Below are 24,175 nucleotides of genomic sequence, written 5' to 3' on the forward strand. Positions count from 1 at the left end.
CCTGCAGCAGATTGAAAGATAAAAAAAGACATGATCCAGTTCATGCAGACATCATAAACCACATTCAAGTATCTGGTAGAAAAACATTGCACGTGTAAATGAAAAAATACCAACAAATAGAACACAAGCTTTCTATTCTGGCTTTTGGTTTAGAAAAAAACATGTATTTACTGAACTTTAACTCCCTGTCGACCAGCGTTTCTCAAAGTGTGGGGCGCGCCCCACTGGTGGGGAGCAGAAATGTGATAGGTGGACGGGAGATTATTATTATTATTATTTTAATTTTTTTTATTAAAGGTCCCATGTCATGGTCTTTTCTACTGATCATAATTCCATTGTTGAGGTATACTAAAATAGATTTATATTGTGCAATGTTCCAAAATTCTCAAATAGCCTCTGTGTAGTATGTGTATTCACTCTCTGTCCTAAACGGCTTGTTGGAGCTCCTGCCCCCCCCCCCCCTCCCTATGAGCCCAGTGGCTGTCTGCGAGACACAGCGAAACCCAGCCCAAAACCAGCCCGAACACACACACACACCCGCAGCCTGGCTGGGAGTTTGTGTGTGTGCTCACACACTGACTCACAGCCTTGCCGTGTTCCGCCGTCTCAGGGAGGAGAAATCGGCGGAGCTGCAGCTGAGAAAAGATTGTGTGTGTGTGTGTGTGTGTGTGTGTGTGTGTGTGTGTGTGTGTGTGTGTGTGTGTGTGTGTGTGTGTGTGTGTGTGTGTGTGTGTGTGTGTCAATTTAACGTAACTTAACATAACTTAACGCGGACGTAACGTAACGTCTCCACGGATTGGTCCATTTGGACCAATGGGTCCATTTGGGTCGTCATTACGTCAATTAGTGAAAGGAAGAAAAATAGAAATCTCCAACGATGCGTTCTGGGGCAGCATAGACAGGTCTGTTCTGTGTTAGAGTTTTACTCGCTACAGGGTGTACTTTGAGGGTTTGTGACTTTGCAGACCGTTTAAATGCAGAAAAACACACAAAGGGGACGGGTAATAACCGGAAAAGCATGACATGGGACCTTTAAAATCCGGACCCGTCGAAGCCTCGTAACGGCGGGTGTTTGCGGCGGCGGATGCGGTACTGTGAAGTCCACGGCCCACTTATGCCAGAGCCAGCGGCCCACCGAAGGCAGCAGTCCACCAACGGCAGCGGCCCACAGGGAAAAGTCCCGAATCTCCCGATGGCCAATCCGAGCCTTCTCACACACACACAACTGAAACCAAAATAATTTGCAGACATATGTAAAAAATCTCTCATACACACATGTGAAACACACACACACACACACACACACACACACACACACACACACACACACACACACACACACACACACACACACACACACACACACACACACACACACACACACACACACACACACACACACACACACACACACACACACACACACACACACACACACACACACACACACACACACACACACACACACACACACAGCGTTGCAGTCGGGAAGAAAAGTAGTGTGGAGCGTCACCTCTCCACTTCATAAGGAGTTTAACCGTGACACTTTTCGAAATCCCGTTTGTGTCCCCCCACTTTACAAATAGGCCTATGTTTATTTAATTTTTTTAACGCAAGCCCTCATCGCCACGGAGGAGCACACAGCCTCTGTGAGCGAGCGGGACAGAGAGAGAGAAAGCACACCTTTATCTATTTAATATAGCCTAGTTGTACAAAATAAAGTAAGACATCTCTCCAATGTGTACTATAGGACAGTAAAAAAAATAAAAAGTTTAAAAGGGGATTGATTAGTAAAATATGCATTAAAAAAAAGAAAGAATGCTAACTAGGTAACATAAGATAATAATTAACAAGTTTAAATGATTTGTTATTGGTTGTGATCATATTCTAAAGATGTTTGGATTATTGAAAAGTATACAGCTCTCTTTCATCTGAGTGTTGAGAGCTGTATCCATAAATTCATGGTGTGCTCAAAGTGCACCAGATTGATGCTTTTAATTTCAACATCTAAAAAAAAAAATCTTCCTGGGGGCATGCCCCCGGACCTCCCTAGAGGAGGTGAGGTCCACCCCCAAATAAAGGAGGTTAAAATAATTGCATACATTTTCTTTTAGTAAACTCTGAAAACGGGTCCCACAGACCCAAACAGCACACAAAGGTTAAAGATAAGCATATAATAATGTTAAAATGTGCTAAATATATACATTGCAAAAGGTAAGCATATAATAATGTTAAAATGTGCTAAATATATACATTGCAAAAAACAAAAAAAAGAGGAGTAAAAGTAGCTCACGACTTGTTTTATTTTTTGAAAGTAGCTCTCATCCTGAAAAAGGTTGGAGACCCCTGTTATAGAATGATACATTTGACAATTTTAAGCTTGGCCTACCATTTTATTGGAGCGATGAGGATCAGGTGGGGTTTGAAAAGGCCCACCTGTTCAAAGTGGGGAATGACAGAAACAGTTTGAGAACCACTGCTCTAGACCCAGGAGACAAACCTGACCTTGGCATGTTGTTACATCTTGATAAAAGGAGAGGGTTACTAAGACACTGACATGTTTGTTGAGGCCTTGATGTATTCCCTCCTAATGCTAACCTACTGCAAAATTAACAAGAACGGCAGAACGGTGTGTGTGTGTGTGTGTGTGTGTGTGTGTGTGTGTGTGTGTGTGTGTGTGTGTGTGTGTGTGTGTGTGTGTGTGTGTGTGTGTGTGTGTGTGTGTGTGTGTGTGTGTGTGTGTGTGTGTGTGTGTGTGTGTGTGTGTGTGTGTGTGTGTGTGTGTGTGTGTGTGTGTGTGTGTGTGTGTGTGTGTGTGTGTGTGTGTGTGTGTGTGTGTGTGTGTGTGCACACATTATGCAGACAGATGCTGTCAGGAGAACAGTGAGAGGGGAGCAGTTGGCAGGATACGCATGGGGATGTAGTGCATCTCTGCTACTTGATGACACTGAGTGGAGTCAGTGATGTGATTATGCACAGTTTTGTTCATTTGCATGTTGGTAAAAGCTGTGTTGCTGCACTCAACTATTAGAGCCAAAAAAGAGCTTTGGAATTTCACAGCTAATGCAAGAGACCGGGGGAAGTAAAGCCTAAATATTTTTGTATTGTATTAAATATTTTGTTGTATTCACTTTGTGAGGTTAATATATTACCTGTATCCACTATATACTGTAGTGTAGATCCTTGACCCATTATGTATTGTTCTCAACAACAAAGGTTTTTTGACTTTTTCCTAGGAGAAGCAAATCATTCTGTCTTCGAGAAATATCTGTGTAACATTTGTGATATACACCGGGACTCTTTATCCCCCAAACTACGATGTTTCATCTCTTTCATCCCCATACCAGCCTATCGGACGGTATTAACAACTATTATTTACATCTATAACTGTAATGGTCTAGACTCTATTGTATTACTCAGAAGACAAGTCTTTTGAAGTTAAGTTGACTTCCGGAGTTGTTGACTGCTTGCTTAACATTAGCTTGGAGAGTAATTTGCGATTGACATAAACAAAGGGTTAAGAGTGAGAGGCAGGTAAGACGCAACCTCTGTCTTAAAAGTGGTTGTTCCTAAGGCCTGCATTCTTTCTAACATCTGGTTGGCACTTCAGCTGATAGCAAAAAGTCCAACTGTATAGATGTCTATACAAAAATGACTGTACTTCTTGATGTATTATCTAAACATTGTCCTGAAGAGTTTATAGACTCAATTGTTAGTTTCAAGTCTGCCCCAATAAAGCATGGTGTTTATTTATTAAATGATGGACACAGGAGAAAAACATTGAAATAAAAAAAGGCTAGCAAGGCTTTGACGGTTTTGGATATTGTTTTTGTCTAAGAGCTTTAAGGTGTATTTTAAGTTCAATACGACTTAATTGTAACATGTTGGTCGGCTTAAAATGTCATCAGCGTTTGGTTGTACTTGGCTCCAGCCTCTCGTGTCACGACAAAATCAAATTGATGGTGGCAGGGTGGTTGAACATAAACTGTTCTATACTCCACTATACAAACATTTCTTTGCTAGAAGTAGTGCTTGTATTATTTAATTGTAGTTCTACCTGCTATCAATGGTGCTGATAATTGTTTGCTTTATATTGTTACAGGTCGTTCAGTAAACAACATTTAGCCAAGATAGTTAATATCACGCATTTTACTGGTTGTTCAGGTAAATACATATTTGTTTATTTTGCTACGATGAAAAAAGGTTATAAAACCTTAATATACCCCCATATTGAACCCTGGAGTTATACATGTCCACAACATCTTCATAATGATGTCTCAGTGGCAAAACATAAGTGCACTTCCTTTTATGTCAATAACACCACAATAAAAAGATGCTTCTAGACCACAACAGTATAAAATCATGACTTTGGGCCTCAATAAACCAAAGTTGCAATATTTGTATGGTAATAAGACAGCACGAGCCCACAGGGGTTGTTTTCTTCCATTTTATCATCTATGAATCTCTAATGCAGCTGCAGTAAAACATAACCGTTAAAGTTTTTGCCGGGAGCTTTCATTACACTGTATGAGAATTTATTGTGCATTGGGACGAAGATTCTGAAGTAGGAGCCAGCTCTGCTAAGTGAAATATTAGTTTACGGCCCCTGACACTAAGCATGGGAGTTTTGATTGCACCCTCATTGCACAAGCTGTCAATTGAAGTTTCGTCCAAATGTTGTTTTTTTCCCTTCTCGTGCACTTACAGCCGTCGCTCCTAATGAAATGACAGTGTCATCTCTTTCACTGTGTTCCCTATGCTCACTTCTCTCCTCCCTGATCCTCCCATCTCCCTTTCTTTCTGTCTCACTCTCTCATCTCTCTGTTTTGCATCTGTGGGGACAAAGTAATGAGCGGCGTCCCTGCTCTGATTGGATGATCTATGATGTTATTAGGTGGGATGAAAGCGTGTGCAGCTCAAACGACAATGAAAAGGGAAAGGGGAGAGAGACAGAAGAAAAGTGCAGGACTAGAGACACTGAAATTCTTTTGACAAGCAGCTTTGAAAGAGAGAGGATGGAGGGGGAGTGCTGCAGATGCTTGCATGTAACAATAGGAGTAGGTCACAGTTTCACTGATGCCTCAACTCTGGCACATTTCCTGCGGGAAATAGTCGTACAGATCTCCTCCCTGCATCCTCTGTCACTCTCGCTTCCTGTGCCACACTGAGGAAAACATGCGGATTGCGCAGTGCCCTGGGTCCCTCCCCGGGGGACGAGAGTGAGGACATGGATGACGTTTAGCAGAGGGGGGACTCCCTTGATTGCCCCTTAGTCCTCCAGAGACTGTCAGGAACTGCACCTTCATCCATGGTTCATATCCCTTATTAAAGCTGCATGGAAGGAGACCATCAGTTCACTGCGCAGACTAAAAGACTGAGCTCTAAGTGTACAATATGTCGTTTTCCACCAATAGGGGTCTCTTAATCAGAACAATAACAAAATACAGAGTTTGGTGGTGTTGTTTATAACAATGGGATCATGAGTGTTACCGTCTCACAACTTCATTTTTCATCGTTTAGGACGTTTTTACCAGGAGCCGAATTACCTGCAGAGGTCTTCTATACTTCAAAACACATGGACCAGTTGATTTAAACTGGTAGAAACACAAAATAAGCAATTTCACTGTAAATATCAGTAATTCCCGAATACTGTTCTGCAAGAAAAAGACGGAGGGGCAGCAAACTAACCGCTAACGTTTGCTCAGCTTTTTTCACTGATTACTTAAGATGCATTTACCTAAGAAATTCTCACTGGGTCCAAACAAATGAACCAGGTGATTCAAATAATCTTACAAAATCAAGTGTGTCTTCCGCCTACGTATGCTCAGCTTGTTTCTCTGATAACTTACGATCATACGTCCGTTGACCAAAATGAGTATCCAGTTGAATTATACAGTTAAAGCAACCAAGGTCTAAGAAGTGTGGCAAAAACTCAGATGCATGTGCAAGAGGATGCCTTGCCATTACCAGGCGACCAACTTAAACAAGCCTTGATTAAAGTGGTCGTTATCTCAGGTTGGAAAATTGCTGGATTTGGGATAGTGTCAGTACACAACTTGACAGAAAATATACAAAATAGGTTTGGTAGTTGTTAGACATTTTATTGCGGAAATGTTACGTATTGGACTTTTAAGCTATGTCACGGAACCTACAGGGTTCTCCTTGCTGTTGGAGTAGCCACTCAGGAGAACTTAATTTCCTCGACACAGTGCGAGTGCTTCGTGTAATTGAGAGGCGCGCTAGTGATGTCTGAGAGCGGCTGCAAAGACTCTTTCTGTTTCATAAATGAACGTAAAGTAGGCTGCAGGGACTCCGCTCATGAAACTTTCAAGCTCTCTGTTCACCCTCCACCCTTCCCTGCACCACCCAGCGCCCTTGATTATATATATTTTATTTATTTAGCAGGAGACAGACAAACTCTCTCACTTGACTTCATCCCTTTGATGGCCAGAGCTCTGGCTACAAATAACACATGTAGCAGGCCAGTGTACTGATGCCTTCGCTTAAGTTATACATGCATTCTATTCATCAGTTGAATTACTACAGAATGATTGTAAGATGGAGTGTTTGGTGACTGAGTCTAACAATGTAGGGCAATTCACTTATTATCTAAGAACTTGTTATTGGATACTCAAAGCCGAAACTCGTTCTCCAGAGAAATATCTCTAACCTATAAGATCATATACACAGCCAACATAGCTGTATTCTTTTCTTTTGTAGTACTTCAAAGTGTTTAGAGGTTGGATAAGTCTTCCTTTATTATGGTAATGATGTCAGAGATCAATCATCTGTTCTTCCAGGCGTCTCATCTCCTGGCAAGACTTCCTAAAGACGTTATATTGATGCCCAATGAGGCTTTCAAGCGTCTTTGATATTTAAAATGCTTTGGTTAATCATATAGGGAAAGTTAGGAGGCAGAATGTTACCTTTGGCACCAACATTTCTTTGTTATTAAGACTCAACATAATTTGCAAATTTTAAATAAAAGTTTTGATATTTTGCAAAAAGTGGGTCAAAACCTTAGTACTACATGAGTAAAAACAAGAAGTACAATATACACTGTTTAGGAAACATGCCAATACACAGTGTGGTTTGAAATGACTAACAGTACATAATTTTCCTAATTGTACAAACATAATGCAATCCAATAACATAAACGTATAGGTATTAAACCATGTTTGAATTCCAGATATAGCAGAAATATAGCGTATAGTAAAACTCCTTTCTCTGTGGTTGGTGTCTTTAAACTCTGACATGTTTGACTTAACCTTTCCTTTTCCAGGTTCTGTTAATGACTGGCATTTCTGCTTTCGACTGTTGTGTTGGCACCGCTCTAATGCCATGTTGTTCTCCTGTGCTTCCCTTGCAGAGCCAAAGCTGAAAGGCATTGTTACTCGGCTATACAGCCAACATGGATACTACCTGCAGATGCAACCTGACGGGACCATGGACAGCACGAGGGATGAAAGCAACGTGTTTTGTGAGTGTGTGTGTGTGTGTGTGTGTGTGTGTGTGTGTGTGTGTGTGTGTGTGTGTGTGTGTGTGTGTGTATTGTTTTTTTACATGAATCTTATGATTTCTTTATTTAAGATTGCTTGAAGGATTAGCAATATTTTTTTTCTTGACAACATGTAAGTTAATCTGATTCCAGTATTTCGTTTTGCCATTTTAATGTTCTAGGCATATTATCTTGACAATATCTACATTTTTGGCCAAAGATAATCGTGACAAGACGTGTGTGTGTGTGTGTGTGTATGTGTATGTGTATGTGTATGTGTGTGTGTGTGTGTATGTGTATGTGTGTGTGTGTGTGTGTGTGTGTGTGTGTGTGTGTGTGTGTGTGTGTGTGTGTGTGTGTGTGTGTGTGTGTGTGTGTGTGTGTGTGTGTGTGTGTGTATGTGTATGTGTATGTGTGTGTGTGTGTATGTGTATGTGTATGTGTGTGTGTGTGTCTATAGCCTTGTCTTTGCTCGTAGTCGTGTTTTGAAGGTTAAAACGAGATTATGTTTGTATTGATGCATGTATTACGTGCAGGTTTATTATCTTCATATAGCTGTTCTATGGAACAGCTCATATAACAATCCCAAAAATGGCTGCTGTGCTAAAAGCCTCTGTGGCAGAGGAGTCATGGCACAAGTTTGGATTTTGTGAGCTCATGTCAAAATGATCTACATTTTTATTGTCATCTTATAATAGGAAGGAACATCTTGTCAAACTACCAAACTTTGGTAATTTAATGCGTCCTTGCGCTTTTAAGGATAAAAGGCATTCATGCTCCTTTTGAAATCCCATATACTGAGTGGATCAGTGGATCTGCTACTGTATTTGAAGTCCATAAACCACAAAAAGCCGCTGTCTGACTTTAAAGTGCTTCTAAGTGACATACTGCCACCGTTGAGATGATGTGAATGTTCTCTCTGACCTTTAGCAATCTAATTGTGGGCTTCAGACCACAAACTGTGCAGTGTTCCTTCCATAGTATCATTTATTTGGTTTTTTAAGCTGTTTGACCTTCCAGACTCAGACACAGGCCTTTTTTCACATTGTAGTTGGAATAAGGCACTTTTTTTCTTTGAAATGTAAAATGTATTCTACAACGTTATTTCTTGATGGATTCACTATTTTATTGGTATTATGTTCACACAATAAAGATACTGTATCTAAATATCCCATTGTCCCTATCATCAAAGGTTTAGACAGTGTAAAGCATAGTGAAGGTGATGTATTGTTGTTTGAATAAACATACATTCTGAGCAGTCACAGCATTTAAGCTTAAGAGAGATATAGCATGCAGCAGTGACGGTGTGGCCATTCAGCCTAATACAATAAAGACAAAAAGCAGACTTTGATATCACAATCTTCTCTGACTTTCTCATTCTTTCCCTCTCCCTCTTTGTCGTGCCCTATCTCTCTCCTATTTTATTCCCCGATTCAGCACATTTCAACTTAATTCCGGTGGGACTGCGGATTGTGGCAATCCAGGGGGCAAAAACGGGATTATACCTGGCCATGAATAGTGAAGGATACGTCTATACCTCGGTAAGTATGCCCTACAGATCTGTTACCGGTACATAGAAGAAACTATTTCTATTTGATCGCAAGCCCCGTAATATAAAAATGTTTTGTTGTGACACTAAATCCCAGGGAAAACCCAATTATAAGCGCTCTGGGTTCGGCTTGTAAAGTCAGGTTGGGATATATGTGTCATGTCTTACTGTGAATAGGCCGGATATCTTCACAACGGAAAAGCTATAACCTGTACCCTGACATGGAATTCTCAAGGGGACATACCAATTACTGCTTTATCATCTCATGTCATTTTGGATGTCAGGGTTTAGCTGTCTGTCAGGTGGACTTCACTAGCGGCTTTCCTATTTCAGGATAATATGGATGATGAGGATTGCTTATCGGACAGTGTTGGGTGACCCCCAATTGCCAGCTATTGGGTGATATATCCTCGTGCAATTCACGCTATATTTTATACTGCTTCTTAGTTTTTTTTACCATTGTGTTCTTATCTGTTTTTCTTTTTTTCACTTTTTTTATTATTAATAATAACCTGTACCAAGTCTACTCTTTGAAATGTATCTGCACTATACTCTTGCTGTTGTAATACTGTACATTTCCCAGTTGTGGGGCACATTAAGGAATTCTGATTCTTAGAAATTCTGATCAGATCAAAGGGTGATTCTAATGCCAATCTCTCAATAAAATCATCAGTGACGTAACTTGGTTTTGAAACAAAGGATCATTCCATTCCCAATTAATCATGAGAAATATAGAATTGTTGCTGAATCTCCTATCCCTAACAAGTAATGCATGCATGTGTGTACATGAGTGTGTGAGAGAGGCAGGTGAGACATAGGAGGGAACAATAGGCTGACAACCTGAACGACTATTCCAATTAGTTTTGGAAAGACATGGAGGGAGGATTGGAGAGTGGGTGTACAAATGGGGAATCAGGTGTATGTTGAGTGGAGGAACTGTTGGCAGGTATCCGGTTCAGGGCAGGTGGGGACGTAGCAAGTATGCATGTCATGCTGTTGTCAGTTCATTTGAATACCCAAACATGTAAACATTCACAGGTTTTTCAACATCACTTTTAATTAGGGATGTCACAAGAACTAATACTTTGGTACAAGTCAAAGCCAAGATGCTGAAAATGTGACAGTGCCTGTTTGGTACCATAAGTACTGTGGGGGGCTCAGGACTAACGGAGCCTTGTTTACGTGTTGAAAGTATAAAATCAATTGTAATTCTGCTTATCGGTTCATAAAGCACAGACGTTCCTCCTTAGCTTCCTCTATTGCTAACAGCTGTCTGCTGGTGCCCCTTCCTCTTTAATTCAACAAATCACCTCCTCCTCACTCACATTACGAACTTTATTAAGCTCACTATCACATGTCCAGGATATGCAGCCCTTCTGCCCATGTTAATGTTACAGTGTAAACAATAAATCCATGTTGCAATCAGCAGGAGAGCTAGTTAAAGTTAGCTATTAGCTCAATATCAAAGCTGCTATTGAGTTGTATTAAGACGTATTTAGGCTTTATTCAATACAAATGTTTACTGGGCAACGGTAAAGTATAACGTTACCATAATGTTTTCATATTTAATCTACTAAAAGAATGTGCCAAAAAACTTAAAGTTAAAAGGTAGGGTAGGTAATTCACTTCAGAAACACTTTTTGTTATATTCCATGGAATGCTCTTAACATCCCGATAGCAATGAATACATTGAATGCTTTGACAATAAATATATATAAATATTTCATCTGTGGAAGCTGTAGCGCTGTAAAAAGCAAGTCCAATTGTCTGCACCGGCCCGCGCCAGATAATTGGATGGCCTACCTGCCTGTCAGCCTTCCATCTTGTGCACAAACTTATCTCGTGCCCTCATTGGTCATGTGCGCATTTCTGTGTGTTGGAGGAGGGGCTCTGTAAGGAAGTCTGAAGGAAGGGGCAGATTTTTTTCGGTTGTGTACTTTCAAATTCTAGCGCAGTCGAGCTGGTTTCTCCATTCTTACCTACCCTGCCTTTAACAGTTTGAAAAAAATTTCATCACAGCAAAAAACAATAGATAATGGGGGAGGAATTATGCCTTTTAAACCCCCTTAAAAAACAGCATCCAAACATAACATAGGATTTATGTTAAAGAACGTGGGATTTACTGTCTTGTCTGCCTACTGTGGTACTGAATCTGTTTCCAGAATTAGAATTTCACTGACATTTGTATGGCCCACTACATTTCTGGTATGGTGACATCCCTACTTTTAATACATATTATACATGTCAATTATGTGACAGGTGTTTTTAAGACTGATTGTTTGCAAGCATGTTTGCAGGATAAATGTTCTCAACTTGCACTTGGACTCTGAATCTCTCGTAAAATGAGTCTCTGAGATTGCAGAGAAAAGAGACACATGCAATCAGTAGGCTGTATGAAGAATCTAACTGTCTGATTTATTTGAAACATTAACATACAGTTCACCTGTTCCAGTGACCAGGAAACACAAATGTGTGAGCAGCAGGAGGATAAAAAGAGAGAACTCATCAAAGTGCAACACCTGTGACAGAGGTGCAGTATAAAAACATGTTGTGTCTAACAACAAATGTATGTTTTCAGTATTTACTTACATAATATTTACCTTACAATCGAGAGAAAGGCTGCTATATTAGCAACAGGCACCCTCTTTTTAGCAATCAGGTCTGGATTAGGCTGCAAGCTTTAATATTAGAAAGGACATTCATGCACTTACAGGATAGTGCTAGTCCCAAGCTGCAGTCGAAAACGTCATGTCAAAGAAAAGATGTAAAAGGAGAATTTATCAGGACTTAAGAAAATTAAATGTAAATCTCTTACACATTGGCGGACAGTTGTAGTTTTTTAAAACTTTTATAACACTCAGAAATTAAGTGTACAGTGACTAACATACTGTACATGTAAAATGAGTATTCCTGTCCAACTACAATAACACCTCCTAAGATTATGTTTTTAATGTATTCATAGCAGGATACAATTAAACAGCAATGGTGTATGTAATTTACGCCCGCAAGGTGTTGCTGCCACAATGAATTGTGGGAAATAATTATCTACTTTCTTTTGGAAAAGGATGGATCACTGTACCATATGCTAGAAGTGATAAAATAAAAAAAACGGTATAATTGAAGCACCTTTCCTTAGTTTTTTTAAGAATTCGAACATCCCTTATTCATGTCACTTAGATATTTCTGGGTCATTATGGTTAGGATGCTTTCTAGACAAAAAAGACTGCAGCCCCAGTGTGCTGTGTATTCAGTCCATTTGACAGGCTGATCAGCACCTTGGACAGAGCTTCCCTTAGCACAGGGGTCTGCAACCTTTTTGACCAAAAGAGCCATTTTGCTCCTTTTTCCAAAAAAAAAAGATTGTCTGGAGCCGCAAAACATATTTCATAGCTTGATAGCTAATAAAGTTGTATTTATTGTTATATCAGACAAAAACTACCGTTTTTTTGCATTATTAGGCTATTTATTACATTATATACAACTGTTAACCTCTAATAAGAAACAAAGAACTCCAATAAGGATAATTAAAAATAATACACAGGCCTACTTTAAAATAAATTAAACACAGCACTTGGGGAGTCCTCTGCACATTCGAAGGAAACAAATAAAAATTTGCCCACTTTGAAATAAATAAAACATATAGCTGCACCCTAAAAAGAGTTAAAGGTAGAATTTGAAAATACACAACCGGAAAAAATCTGCCTCTTCCTTCAGACTTTCTTACAGAGCCCCTCCTCCAACACACACGAACGCGCACATGACCAATGAGGGCACGAGATAAGTTTGTGCACAGATGGAAGGCTGACAGGCAGGTAGGCCATCCAGTTATTTTTGCCGGGCCGGCTCAGATGATTGGTCGTGCTTTTTACAGTACTACGGCTTCCACAGATGTTGTTTATGTATTTATTGTCAAAGCATTTAATATATTGATTGCTATCGGGATGTTAAGAGCATTCCATGGAATATAACAAAAAGTGTTTTCTGAAATAAATTACATACCCCACTGTCGTCAGCTGTCTTCCTCTCCCGTGTTGTCCCTCGATACGTAAAGGCTGCAGCACCTTTGACAACTTCTCTTCTATCAAACATACCGGTAAACCAGCATCGTTTGCTGTGAAAGCATATAACTCTCTCCACGCAGAATTAAATCCTGTGTTCCTCCGGTACTTTTCTTTGATTTATCCATAGTTCGCTCATCGAGCCGGGGGTCAGGTTATTCACCCGCAGGAAAAGGCGCTGGCGTGGGACCGTAGCAGGATGTGACGCATATTTTAGTTGACATAATTAAAACAGTTTTGTTTTTTATTTATGTGTCACAGTATCACCTCAAAATACAAGACACGAAACATTTGCAACCATGCAACAAAATATAAATATTCCTACAAATACTTTTATTTGATTTCCTTCTTATTTTTGTGTAAGCTCAAGTGAGCCAGAGCAGAGGGCTTAAAAGGGCCGCATGCGGCTCGAGGGCCGCGGGTTGCCGACCCCTGCCTTAGCATGATGATATGTGCAAAACGATCAAGATCAGGTAAAACTGTTTAAATCCATAGCAAGGAAGCATTGAAACCAATCTTGGATGCTAGCTTTCAAGGCTTGTAGTACAAACAGCTAGTGGCAACATTAGAGCCAGTTTACCAGTATACATGTATATCTGATCAGCCCCTGGAAATGAACATGATTCTAAGGCTGGCGTCACACTGTCCCGAAATTGACACCAGATGGACACAGGAATATGGAATTGTGAATTTCGCACGAAGATGGCCCCGAACTTGGACAACAGCCAAGCAACAGCCGAAGCAAGTACGATGCCTACAGAAAGCCACACGATGGCACCCGAACCACACACGAAGGCAAAACGAAGATGTGAATTATTATGGTAATTTATACCCGCAGGACACACGAAGGCTACGCGATATCGTATTGAGAGTACGATGCGTTCGAACTAGGTCACAAATAGCAAGAAATTACAAAGTGAAATACACACACACACACACACACACACACACACACACACACACACACACACACACACACACACACACACACACACACACACACACACACACACACACACACACACACACACACACACACACACACACACACACACACACACACACACACACACACACACACACACACACACACACACACACACACACACACACACACACACGATTATCTTTGGCCAAAAATGTAGATATTGTCAAGATAATATGCCTAGAACATTAAAATGGCAAACACGAAATACTGGAATCAGATTACCTTACATGTTGTCAAGAAAAAAAATATTGCTAATCCTTCAAGCAATCTTAAATAAAGAAATCGTAAGATTCATGTAAAAAAACAATGTGTAAGTGTTTTTTCCCTTACTTCTCTACCATTATAGCGAGTTGGACAGCTTTTTCAAGTCACTTCCGCTAATCAAAACCAACTACAGTGAACTTATTGTGAGTTTATTTCTTTATTGAGTTCTATATCGTCCCGTTTGTAGTTCAAAAACAGCGCCTGATTAGCATGCATTACACTCCAGTGTCGTGCTCTCTGTGAACAGAGAGGAGAGGGGATTTCCTCAGCACAAGTCAATATCTGCACTGCATCCCCCCATGAACTCTTCCGGAGAATTTCCTCTCGCTAACACACGCACACACAAATACACACATACTGCAGCTACATCAATGCTACGGTGCTGCTCAGCAGAACAGCTGTCTTCCTGTTTAATATCCTGCATGTTTGTTTTAATGGCCGCATATCGCTCTCTATATTGTATTTGATGTGCTAATGTGATGCTGTAGGAGGGAGAGCAGGTGGCACAATATGGCCCCTTTAAACATATCTGTGTGCTCTAACAGCATGTTCATATTTGCTTTAACATTTAAAAGCGTGCCAAGAGAGTGCGTGACACAGAGGAGGAATGTTTTCATTGCCGATAAATAAGTTCATCACTGTCACTCACTGAGGAGCCGAGGTGACTGACGGAGTGACTACTCACTTCCTCGCATTTGATCATCTTCTTGCATATGCTGATATACTTCTGCTTCTGCATTACGGTGCTAATTATGTCGTTTTATCGTGGATAACCCACTATTATTCCTTGAATTCCACTCTCCTGTACACTTACACACACGCATAGTGGTCAGGTTGTAGGGCCAGGCTCCATAACAAGCAGACAAAGTCAACTGCTGCCTTTTCTTACACATAAATCTCTGCCTCAATACCTGTAGGTGACAACAGGAAATGGCTGATACGGATATAAAAATAGAGTCTAGTCATCATTCTCCAGATAAGATTCTCTGAAATACTTTGTAAGGCAAAAATACATACAGTACATGACACCATTTTTGAAAGCAGGGCGCTAAAAACTAATCACAAGTAAATGTTCAAAGCACTGAGAACATACATGCCAGTATTAAAAGTAAAATATTACAGTGGGGTCTGCTTTTGAAATGATCTTAGTCCCTACTCTCTACACTGCTTTTTGTGCAATCTGAAAAAATTCTTTGTATGTAAACTATTGATAGAAAATCAATAAAAAATGTTCAGAATCAATATAATATCACAGAACATAATATTGTAAGCCTGAAGTGTATCAATACTTTCTTACAGTCCCCTATTCTATTACTTTGACAGCCTCTCAGGTCAAGTTCTCGCTGCCAGGTCTCTGGTTTCATAGATTTCATATTTGATAGAGGCTCAACAACGATTACGATTTCAGTTTTTTAACCTGCCGACACAGATTTTTACAATTTATTTATTTGTCTGAGAACTACCTAGAATAAACAGCATACTTTAAAATGTGTGTAACATTTATTTAATGGAAAACCTAAATCCACTCCTGTTTAAAGATAACTTTGCCAGCTCCTTAAAATGTGACACGTTTACAGGGGGATGGTCTCCTAAGTGTCTGATTAGGTACGTTTTACCAAATTGTTTTTCATCACAACTTATCTTGGACTTGCACTTTAAAAAAGCATGTTTTATGTTGCCCTTGTTTGCGATGTGTGCGTGTGCGTGTGCGTGTGCGTGTGTGTGTGTGTGTGTGTGTGTGTGTGTGTGTGTGTGTGTGTGTGTGTGTGTGTGTGTGTGTTATAGAGAGTGAGACAGACAGGCAGGCAGACACAGTAGAGGTATAAAGAAATGTATAAAGTGTGAGACCCGCCGATGAAAAGCTTCGTCCTTTCTATTATTTTCATGAGAGGCTTGCATTGAGATGCAGGACAACACCAGCAGGGAAATAGCATCTCTTTATCACAGGACAGGATAAAATGTGGACATTAGAAAAAGTAGGGGAGAGGATAATTGGCCAGAAGGAGAGGGCAGAGATGCAGGTCTCCCTTGAAAAAGAGATCTATGATCTCAATGGGACCAATCTGGTTAAATAAAGGTTTGAAATTAAATGAAATGAAGTGCAATGACAAGGACAGACTTTTTTTGCCAGGCGGCCAATTAATAGCACTTAGGGAAGGCAAAACCTATTCTTTCTGATTTTTCTTTATGATAAACCTTGTGCCGGTAGCTCTCCTTCCAAAAATTCTCTCGGGGATATATTAGAATGTAATCCTTGTGATCTGCCAAGATATAAACAATCTTTATCAAAGCTTTGCATTGGCTAAAATCTTACCCCCTAAAAACTATATTACATTTATACAAATGTTGTACTCTTTTATGCATCAGATCAGTGGGATCATACTTCCTCGAATATTGTACGTAATCTGAGCAAAATGAATAATCATTTGCCTAGATATCAGTGAACCAGAACAGAATATGAGTAAACTATAGTTGGGTTGATCTCAGGTTTTGATTTCCAGTTTGATATGCAAGCTTGAACCAGTTTGATTTATGTGCAAACCTGCTGAATTCCCATTTGAGATAATGACACATTCTGGTCAAATAAAATAAAACTTACATGCCAACGGAGAGTTCAGTTTTTAGAGCTGGCGGTCCAGTGTCTTCTGCCAAGTACAAGCCTGTGAAAAGAAATTCAAGCAATGTCATGGCTGTCATGGCTGTGATGCCTGGCATAGCTGGAATGGCTGGTATGGCTCGCATGGCGCTGAAACCAGCTTGAATTGCATTAGTTATAAGCAATAAGACAACATATTTAAAGTATTTTATGTTTTTCAGGCAATATTTAAGAGATCACTTATGCTGTATATTCACAAGTATAACAGGGAGTGGGTGGGGAGGTGCTGAACAGTGAATCATCAGTTTGTTTACTAGGAGGTTGAGGTGTCTTTGGGGTAATAAGAAAACTAAAGCCCCGGACTGATGCATCTGTGCCTGCTACATTCTTGGATGATCACATCAAAACAGACAAGCCATCGACTCGAGTAAATTCCAGGAAGAAAGTCATGGACGACACTTAGTGGTACATTTGGGTATAGGTCCGATATTTGGCTAAAGGCTTTTTCATACTATTTGCATCTGAGTGTCCATGAGGGTCTGCTATAGTCCTTGTGATACACATTATTCACCACATCAGTGAGGGGTGTGGATCGGTAATATTCATGTTTAAAACACCATACCCTCGCAGAGGCAAAACTGCAGTATGCACGTGACTTTGGCTGTAAGCGACAGTGAAATACAGAACATTTATACAAGCCTTTCATTGCAAATAGGCAAATACAGACTGTATAGAATGAATTGAGAATATATGCTAAATCACAACAAAAAATGATACGACAATAATCAAGTGTATCAATATTTACTTTACACCATGTGATGGTGAAAATGCTGATTAGGTTTGCAAAGGGGCGGAAACTTTCCGGTAAATTTCCGGGAAGTTTCCGGAAAGTTTCCACAGGAAAATAAAGTGGGGAATTTTGGAAATCGTCATCCCCCCAACCCCAGTCATTAAAAAATTAACAAAAATGCACCCCCCATCCAAAAATCCCCACAAAGTTCCATTCAAAATGTTAAATGAAAAGAGCCCTTATCCCTCCAAAAAGTCCCATTCAACATGCACATCTTCCTTCAAGCGATCCTCTGCATTTTTGCTAAACCCTTTCAGTCAACGGGCTCTTCCTGGGCCTCATCAACATCCAGCTCTGAGTCTTCCTCTTCAGTGTCACTGTCCAGTAGGGCTGCTCGATTATGGCAAAAATCATAATCTCGATTATTTGGTTCAATAATTGATATCACGATTATTAAAAATGATTATCCTATTACTTTGAAAACATCAATTTATTGGAGAAAAAGTAATAATAATAATAAAAAATAATGGTTTTATTTCGATTACGTTGTTTTCGTAATCGTTGCAAGCCATAATCGTAATTGTGATTAGAATACGATTAATTGAGCAGCCCTATGACACGAGGAGTGAAGCAGGCAGGACCCAAACGCAGATCACACTGATAATTCCTTTATTTCAAGGGCTAATATATAACATGGACAAAAACACTCCACGGTGAACTCAGCCACCAACAAAAGACGAACCAACACTGAACACAGGAAGAGACAAGACTATATACAGGGAGGGGTAATCACAAGACGAGAAGCAGCCGGGCAGGGGAGGAGAAACACAAGGGCCACAGGTGAACACAATCAGACAACTAGACACACCAGGGAAACTAACAACAGGAGGAAAAACACAGGGAAAAGGACCAGACAATAAACCAAGAGGAAAACATGACAGGGAGAACAGCAAAACACCCAAACCTAGACATAGAAACGTGACATGACATGAGAATCGAGACAGAACCCCCACCTCAAGGGACGGATTCTAGACCAAACATTTTTTATCCGACAACGCCCAGAAGGGTGGGTGGAGGGGGTCCGGAGGACGGGTCTTGGCTGACAGCCCAGGGCACGGCAGAGGACCAGGAAGGGGTCTCGTGCGGGCGGCCCGGGGGCAAGGCAAAGTTCGAGGAGGGGGTCTCGGGCGGACGGCCCGGGGGCAAGGCAGAGTTCGAGGAGGTGGTCTCTGGCGGACGGCCCGGGGGCAAGGCAGAGTTCGAGGAGGGGGTCTCGGGCGGACGGCCCGGGTGCAAGGCAGAGTTCAAATAGGGGCGAAGACCACAGCGGGCGAACACAGGGGCCCGGTCATTAGGGCGAAGGCAGCGGCAGGAAGAGTCAGGGGACCGGGCCCGAGGGCGAAGACCGGGCCCGAGGGCAAAGACCGCGGCACTCAGGGGGCCGGGCTCGAGGGCGAAGACCACGGCTCTCAGGGGGCCGGGCCCGAGGGCGAAGACCGGACAGCTCCGGAGGCTGGGCAGGACCCGGTGTCGGCTGAACAGGAACCGGTGGGACAGGCTTTGGCAGGATCCCCCACGGAAGAGGACCAGGAGCTGGCAGGACCCCCGGCGAGACAGGTGATGGGGGGGCCTCCAACGGAACAGGAAAAGGGGTTGTAAGGACCCCCGGCAGGAGAGTAGTCGGCGGGACCTCCAACGGGACTGGACATGGAGCTGGCAGGACCCCCAGCGGAACTCCGAGCGGAACCCCCAGCAGAACCCCCAGCGGAACCCCCAACGGGACAGGACATAGGGTTGGCAGGACCCCTGGCAGAAGAGTAGTCGGCGGAACCTCCAACGGCGCAGGACATAGGGTTGGCAGGACCCCCGGCAGAAGAGTAGTCTGCAGGACCTCCAACGGTACAGGACATAGGGTTGGCAGGACCCCTGGCAGAAGAGTAGTCGGCGGGACCTCCAACGGCACAGAACATAGGGTTGGCAGGACCCCCGGCAGAAGAGTAGTCTGCAGGACCTCCAACGGTACAGGACATAGGGTTGGCAGGATCCCCGGCAGAAGAGTAGTCGGCGGGGCCTCCAACGGCACAGGACACAGGGTTGGCAGGACCCCGGCAGAAGAGTAGTCGGCGGGGCCTCCAACGGCACAGGACACAGGGTTGGCAGGACCACCGGCAGAAGAGTAGTCGGCGGGACCCCCAACGGGACAAGACATGGAGTTGGCAGAACCCCCGGCAGGAGAGCAGTCGGCGGGATCCCCAACGGGACAGGACATGGAGTTGGCAGGACCACAAGCGGAACCTCCAATGGCACAGGACATCGGATTGGCAGGACCCCTGGCAGAAGAGTAGTCGGCGGAGCCTCCAACGGCCCAGGCCATAGGATTGGCAGGACACCCAGCAGAAGAGTAGTTGGCGGGACCCCCAACGGGACAGGACATGGAGTTGGCAGGACCCCCAACGGACCTCCAACAGCACTTGAGTAGGGACTTCAGTGGGGACTCGAGAGGTGACTTGAGAGGGAACTTGTGTCGGTCAGTATTCCGACAGGACTCTGGGAGCTGGCGTCGGCTGAACAGCCAACAGGAGACGAGGTGCTGGAGTCGGCCGGTACGCTGACAGGACTCGGGGAGCTGGCTTCGGCCGGTAGGCCAGTCCTGGAGCCGAAACTGGAGTCGGGACCATGGCTACTGGGGCCGGTACTGAAGCCGGAACCATGGCTGCTGGGCCCGGAGCTGGGACTGGAACTGGGGCCGGAACCATGGCTGTGTGGGCCGGTACTGGAGCACGGAACCATGGCTGTGTGGGCCGGCACTGGAGCATGGAGCCATGGCTGCTGGGGCCTGTACCAGGGCCGGAACCATGGCCGCTGCGGCCAGAACTGGGGCCGGAACCATGGCTCTTGGGGCTCGGGCTGCTAGCCTGGACTTGCGACTCCTTCTCTTAGAAGCCGTTTGAAGGCTCCGTGGACCACCAAAAGTCAGACGAGTTCCAGAGAACGACTCTTGGACAGGAGCAGGAACTGGAGCAGAAGCACGGGTTGACTTCAGATGGAACCCACCGAGGCGTATGGTGCCAGGTTGGGAATTGGGAGGCAGGGAGCTAGCATGCCTGGGGCTAGCAGGCCGGGAATCACACACAGAGAGGAAATTCGAAATACAGCCAGGTAAGAATCTCACCAAGCCTGGTTTCTCTGTAGCCATCTGGCGCGCCTCTGCCAAAACAGCCTCTCGCTGCTGAACTCCGGACGATCCCCTCCATTCACCATAGCTGTAAGCCAGCAAGCAGGTGAATGAATACAGCTCCCTTTCAAATGGATCATCTGCTGGGTCCATTCCTCGGTTGGTTCGTACTGATACGAGTGAAGCAGGCAGGACCCAAACGCAGATCACACTGATAATTCCTTTATTTCAAGGGCTAATATATAACATGGACAAAAACACTCCACGGTGAACTCCGCCACCAACAAAAGACGAACCAACACTGAACACAGGAAGAGACAAGACTATATACAGGGAGGGGTAATCACAAGACGAGAAACAGCCGGAGAGGGGAGGAGAAACAGAAGGAACACAGGGTTGGTTCTCAATAGCCATGTGCTATGGCATGGATATTCAAGTGTACTTGAATGGCATCTGTTTGTTTTAGTCAAGATTATGCTAAAACATACTTTCCCCAACTACATTTAAGTTCCCTATGAAGAGCAGAGGCGCGGGAAGGTATTTTGAGTGGGGGTGCTGAGGTGCTGGACTCCAGTGAAAACTATTACGGGCACTATAGAGCACGCACAAAAAAACTCCCCACACGCAAACACACAGTAAACCCGCGACTGTTACAATGAAGGCTCGATAATCAGCTCACGGCATATAGGCAGGGGTAAAATGCTATTTTTTACGAGTGGGGAGTGGACCTCACCTCCTCTAGGGGGGTCCGGGGGGATGCTCCCCCGGGAAGATTTTTTTTAAATATTGAAGTTAAAAGCATCAATCTGGTGCACTTTGAGAGCAACATTAAGAGATCTATGGATACATCTCTCAACACCCAGATGAAAAACAACTGTAAGCAGATGTTCTTTTTCTTTATGGATATTTTACAAATCACTCCCCTTTCAAACTGTATTCTTGTTTTACTGCCATATAGTATTTCATAACTGTTTTTCCTTTATTCTCTTATTTTTTTAATAACTATAATGATCATATGAAGGTGTGCCGCGGAAATAATCTTTTGAATAATTTTTGACCAAACCGTTTGAGACCCACTGAGATAACTTAGACTAAAGTTAACTATCTAAACACTCAGAGAGTCCTTTAGCTCACCTGAGCCTCTCAGTCTGAGAGGAGAGCTCTCCTCCAGCTTGTTGTGGAACAAACAGCTCCGTATGTCCGTTAGTGCAGCTAGCTAACCAGATGCTAACAACACGGTCCCTGCTGCTGGCACCGGTCCCTCTCTCTCTCCCCCTCTCTCACACACACTAAATGCGCTATTTCCGCACACACACAGAGCCGCGAGCTTGAATGACACAAGCACACTTTTATTTCCATGCAACTCTCTGATTGGTCAGGTGTCTTGCCTCTGTTGCATTCACTGAACACGGGAAATTACAGTCCTCCTGTCCTTTCTAGTGTCTTGATGAGGTTCACGTAAAGCACGGTTAATGTATTATATTATTGAGGTAGAATTGTCCGGGGCTACAGAAAAAACATTCGGGGCAGGCCAAAATATTATTTTACCAACAATGTGGAATTTATTGGCTACATATTACACAGATTATGCACAGTGGGAGCAGACAGGGGAGCTCCGCACCCCCTGCCTGCCGCTAGGGGGTGCTGCAGCGCCCTCAGCACCCCCCTTCCCGCGCCCATGATGAAGAGCCAACCTTCAATTTTGAAAATTCCCAGTTTATTCCTATAAATTCCCGTGGAAAGTTTCCATCTTTGAAAATTCCCGGAATTTTGCAACCCTAATGCTGATACACAATCACCGCTTTATATGTCTTATCTTTTTCTGACAATTAAAAGAAAGGGTGTTTACTGATAAAGGTGGCAGGTCACCTCTGTCACTGAGGGGAGAAGAGGTAAAGTCATCTGCCACTCTTCCATTGCCACATCATATTGACAGGGCCCTTTCAGCTGTCAGTCAACTGCAGAGGCATGAATGCCAGCACATTATTATCCACTCTGCTGTTGCTCTGTGTGCCTCTATGGGGCTATCGTAAAGCACAACAGACAGACTGTACATGTGTTTTCACGAGACACAGTATTAACTGCAAGTCTCATCCCCTGTAAAGCCCTCTTGATAAGCACGTCTATGCCCTATTGACTTATGTAACTTTGTGTTGTGCATCTACATCTGGTGTGGCAGCAACATCAACAACAAGGCCTGCCGGTGGCCTTCTGCAACACACACACACACACACACACACACACACACACACACACACACACACACACACACACACACACACACACACACACACACACACACACACACACACACACACACACACACACACACACACACACACACACACACACACACACACACACACACACACACACACACACACACACACACACACACACACACACACACACACACACACACACACACACACACACACACACACACACACACACGGGGGGGGGGTAGCTGCAGGTGTAAGGGAATACTATGGGGAAATGGTGGGATTACTGCAGCTGGGCAGATTTTAGAGCTTCATATAGATTACCCTGGGACTGAAGGGACAGTCAGAAGATGCAGGAGATGTGCATGACACTGTGACCCCTGCTGACTAAATGAGGGACTGCAAATAATTGCATGTCAGAAATGCTTAAACATCGCACAAGTAGAGGTACATTTACAGAGGCTCAGTTCTGATTTCACGCCCGAGTGTGCATGATGAGATGAGAGTAAACAAGAAGATACTCCAGGATCTTTATAGGCATAACTTTCATTCCTGTTGTTAAACCCTGATTAAATGTGGGGAAAGACGATTTAAGGAACTCTGCCCTTTGAGTGTATATTATTAGTACTTCACTGTCCTTGTTTGGTGTGGAGTGCAATCCCAGTGTATGGTGGCATGGAGAGTTAAGCTTCCTGGAGCAGGTAGAAAAGATATAATCAGACACGGAGGGGGATGAAGGAGGAGGTGGTGTGTGTGGGCGGGGAGGGAGGGGTTGGGGGTGTCAGGACGCTGCTCTGCATCATAAAAAGGTTCTTCCCATCTTGGGGATTCTCAGCACGGACGCAACATATTACCTTTCTTGTGTGCTTTCATTTAAAATTCATTTTTGGCTCGAGACGTGTGGAAGGGAAGCGACCCAAGTCTCTCAATGACTCACAGCTGAAGAAAGAGGTTTTTATTTAATTTCTTGTCCGAGCACCCCACCATTAAGATGGAAATATTCCCCCGTCGCTCTTAAAAATTGTGCAGCCCTCA

At 43.1% G+C, this 24,175-nt stretch overlaps 2 protein-coding genes across 3 annotated transcripts in view; one reads left to right on the forward strand and one right to left on the reverse strand.

Moving 5' to 3' along the window:
- Positions 1-24,175, reverse strand: part of nlgn2b (neuroligin 2b) — a 200,457-nt gene that overhangs the window by 151,184 nt on the left and 25,098 nt on the right. Inside the window, exon 2 of the mRNA XM_079649112.1 lies at positions 16,957-17,017. The gene's annotated coding sequence lies outside the window, so the exon portion shown is untranslated. The remainder of the gene's footprint in view (positions 1-16,956; positions 17,018-24,175) is intronic.
- LOC307018728 (fibroblast growth factor 13-like) overlaps positions 7,373-24,175 on the forward strand; it is a 30,523-nt gene continuing 13,720 nt past the window's right edge. For both annotated transcript variants that reach the window (XM_079649115.1, XM_079649114.1), the window contains exons 1-2: positions 7,373-7,480; positions 8,936-9,039. In XM_079649115.1, coding sequence (XP_079505241.1) covers positions 7,429-7,480; positions 8,936-9,039 — 156 coding nt within the window. In that variant the 5' untranslated portion in view covers positions 7,373-7,428. The remainder of the gene's footprint in view (positions 7,481-8,935; positions 9,040-24,175) is intronic.

Source organism: Notothenia rossii (assembly GCF_949606895.1).
Source record: "Notothenia rossii genome assembly, chromosome: 9".
NCBI lineage: Eukaryota > Metazoa > Chordata > Actinopteri > Perciformes > Nototheniidae > Notothenia > Notothenia rossii.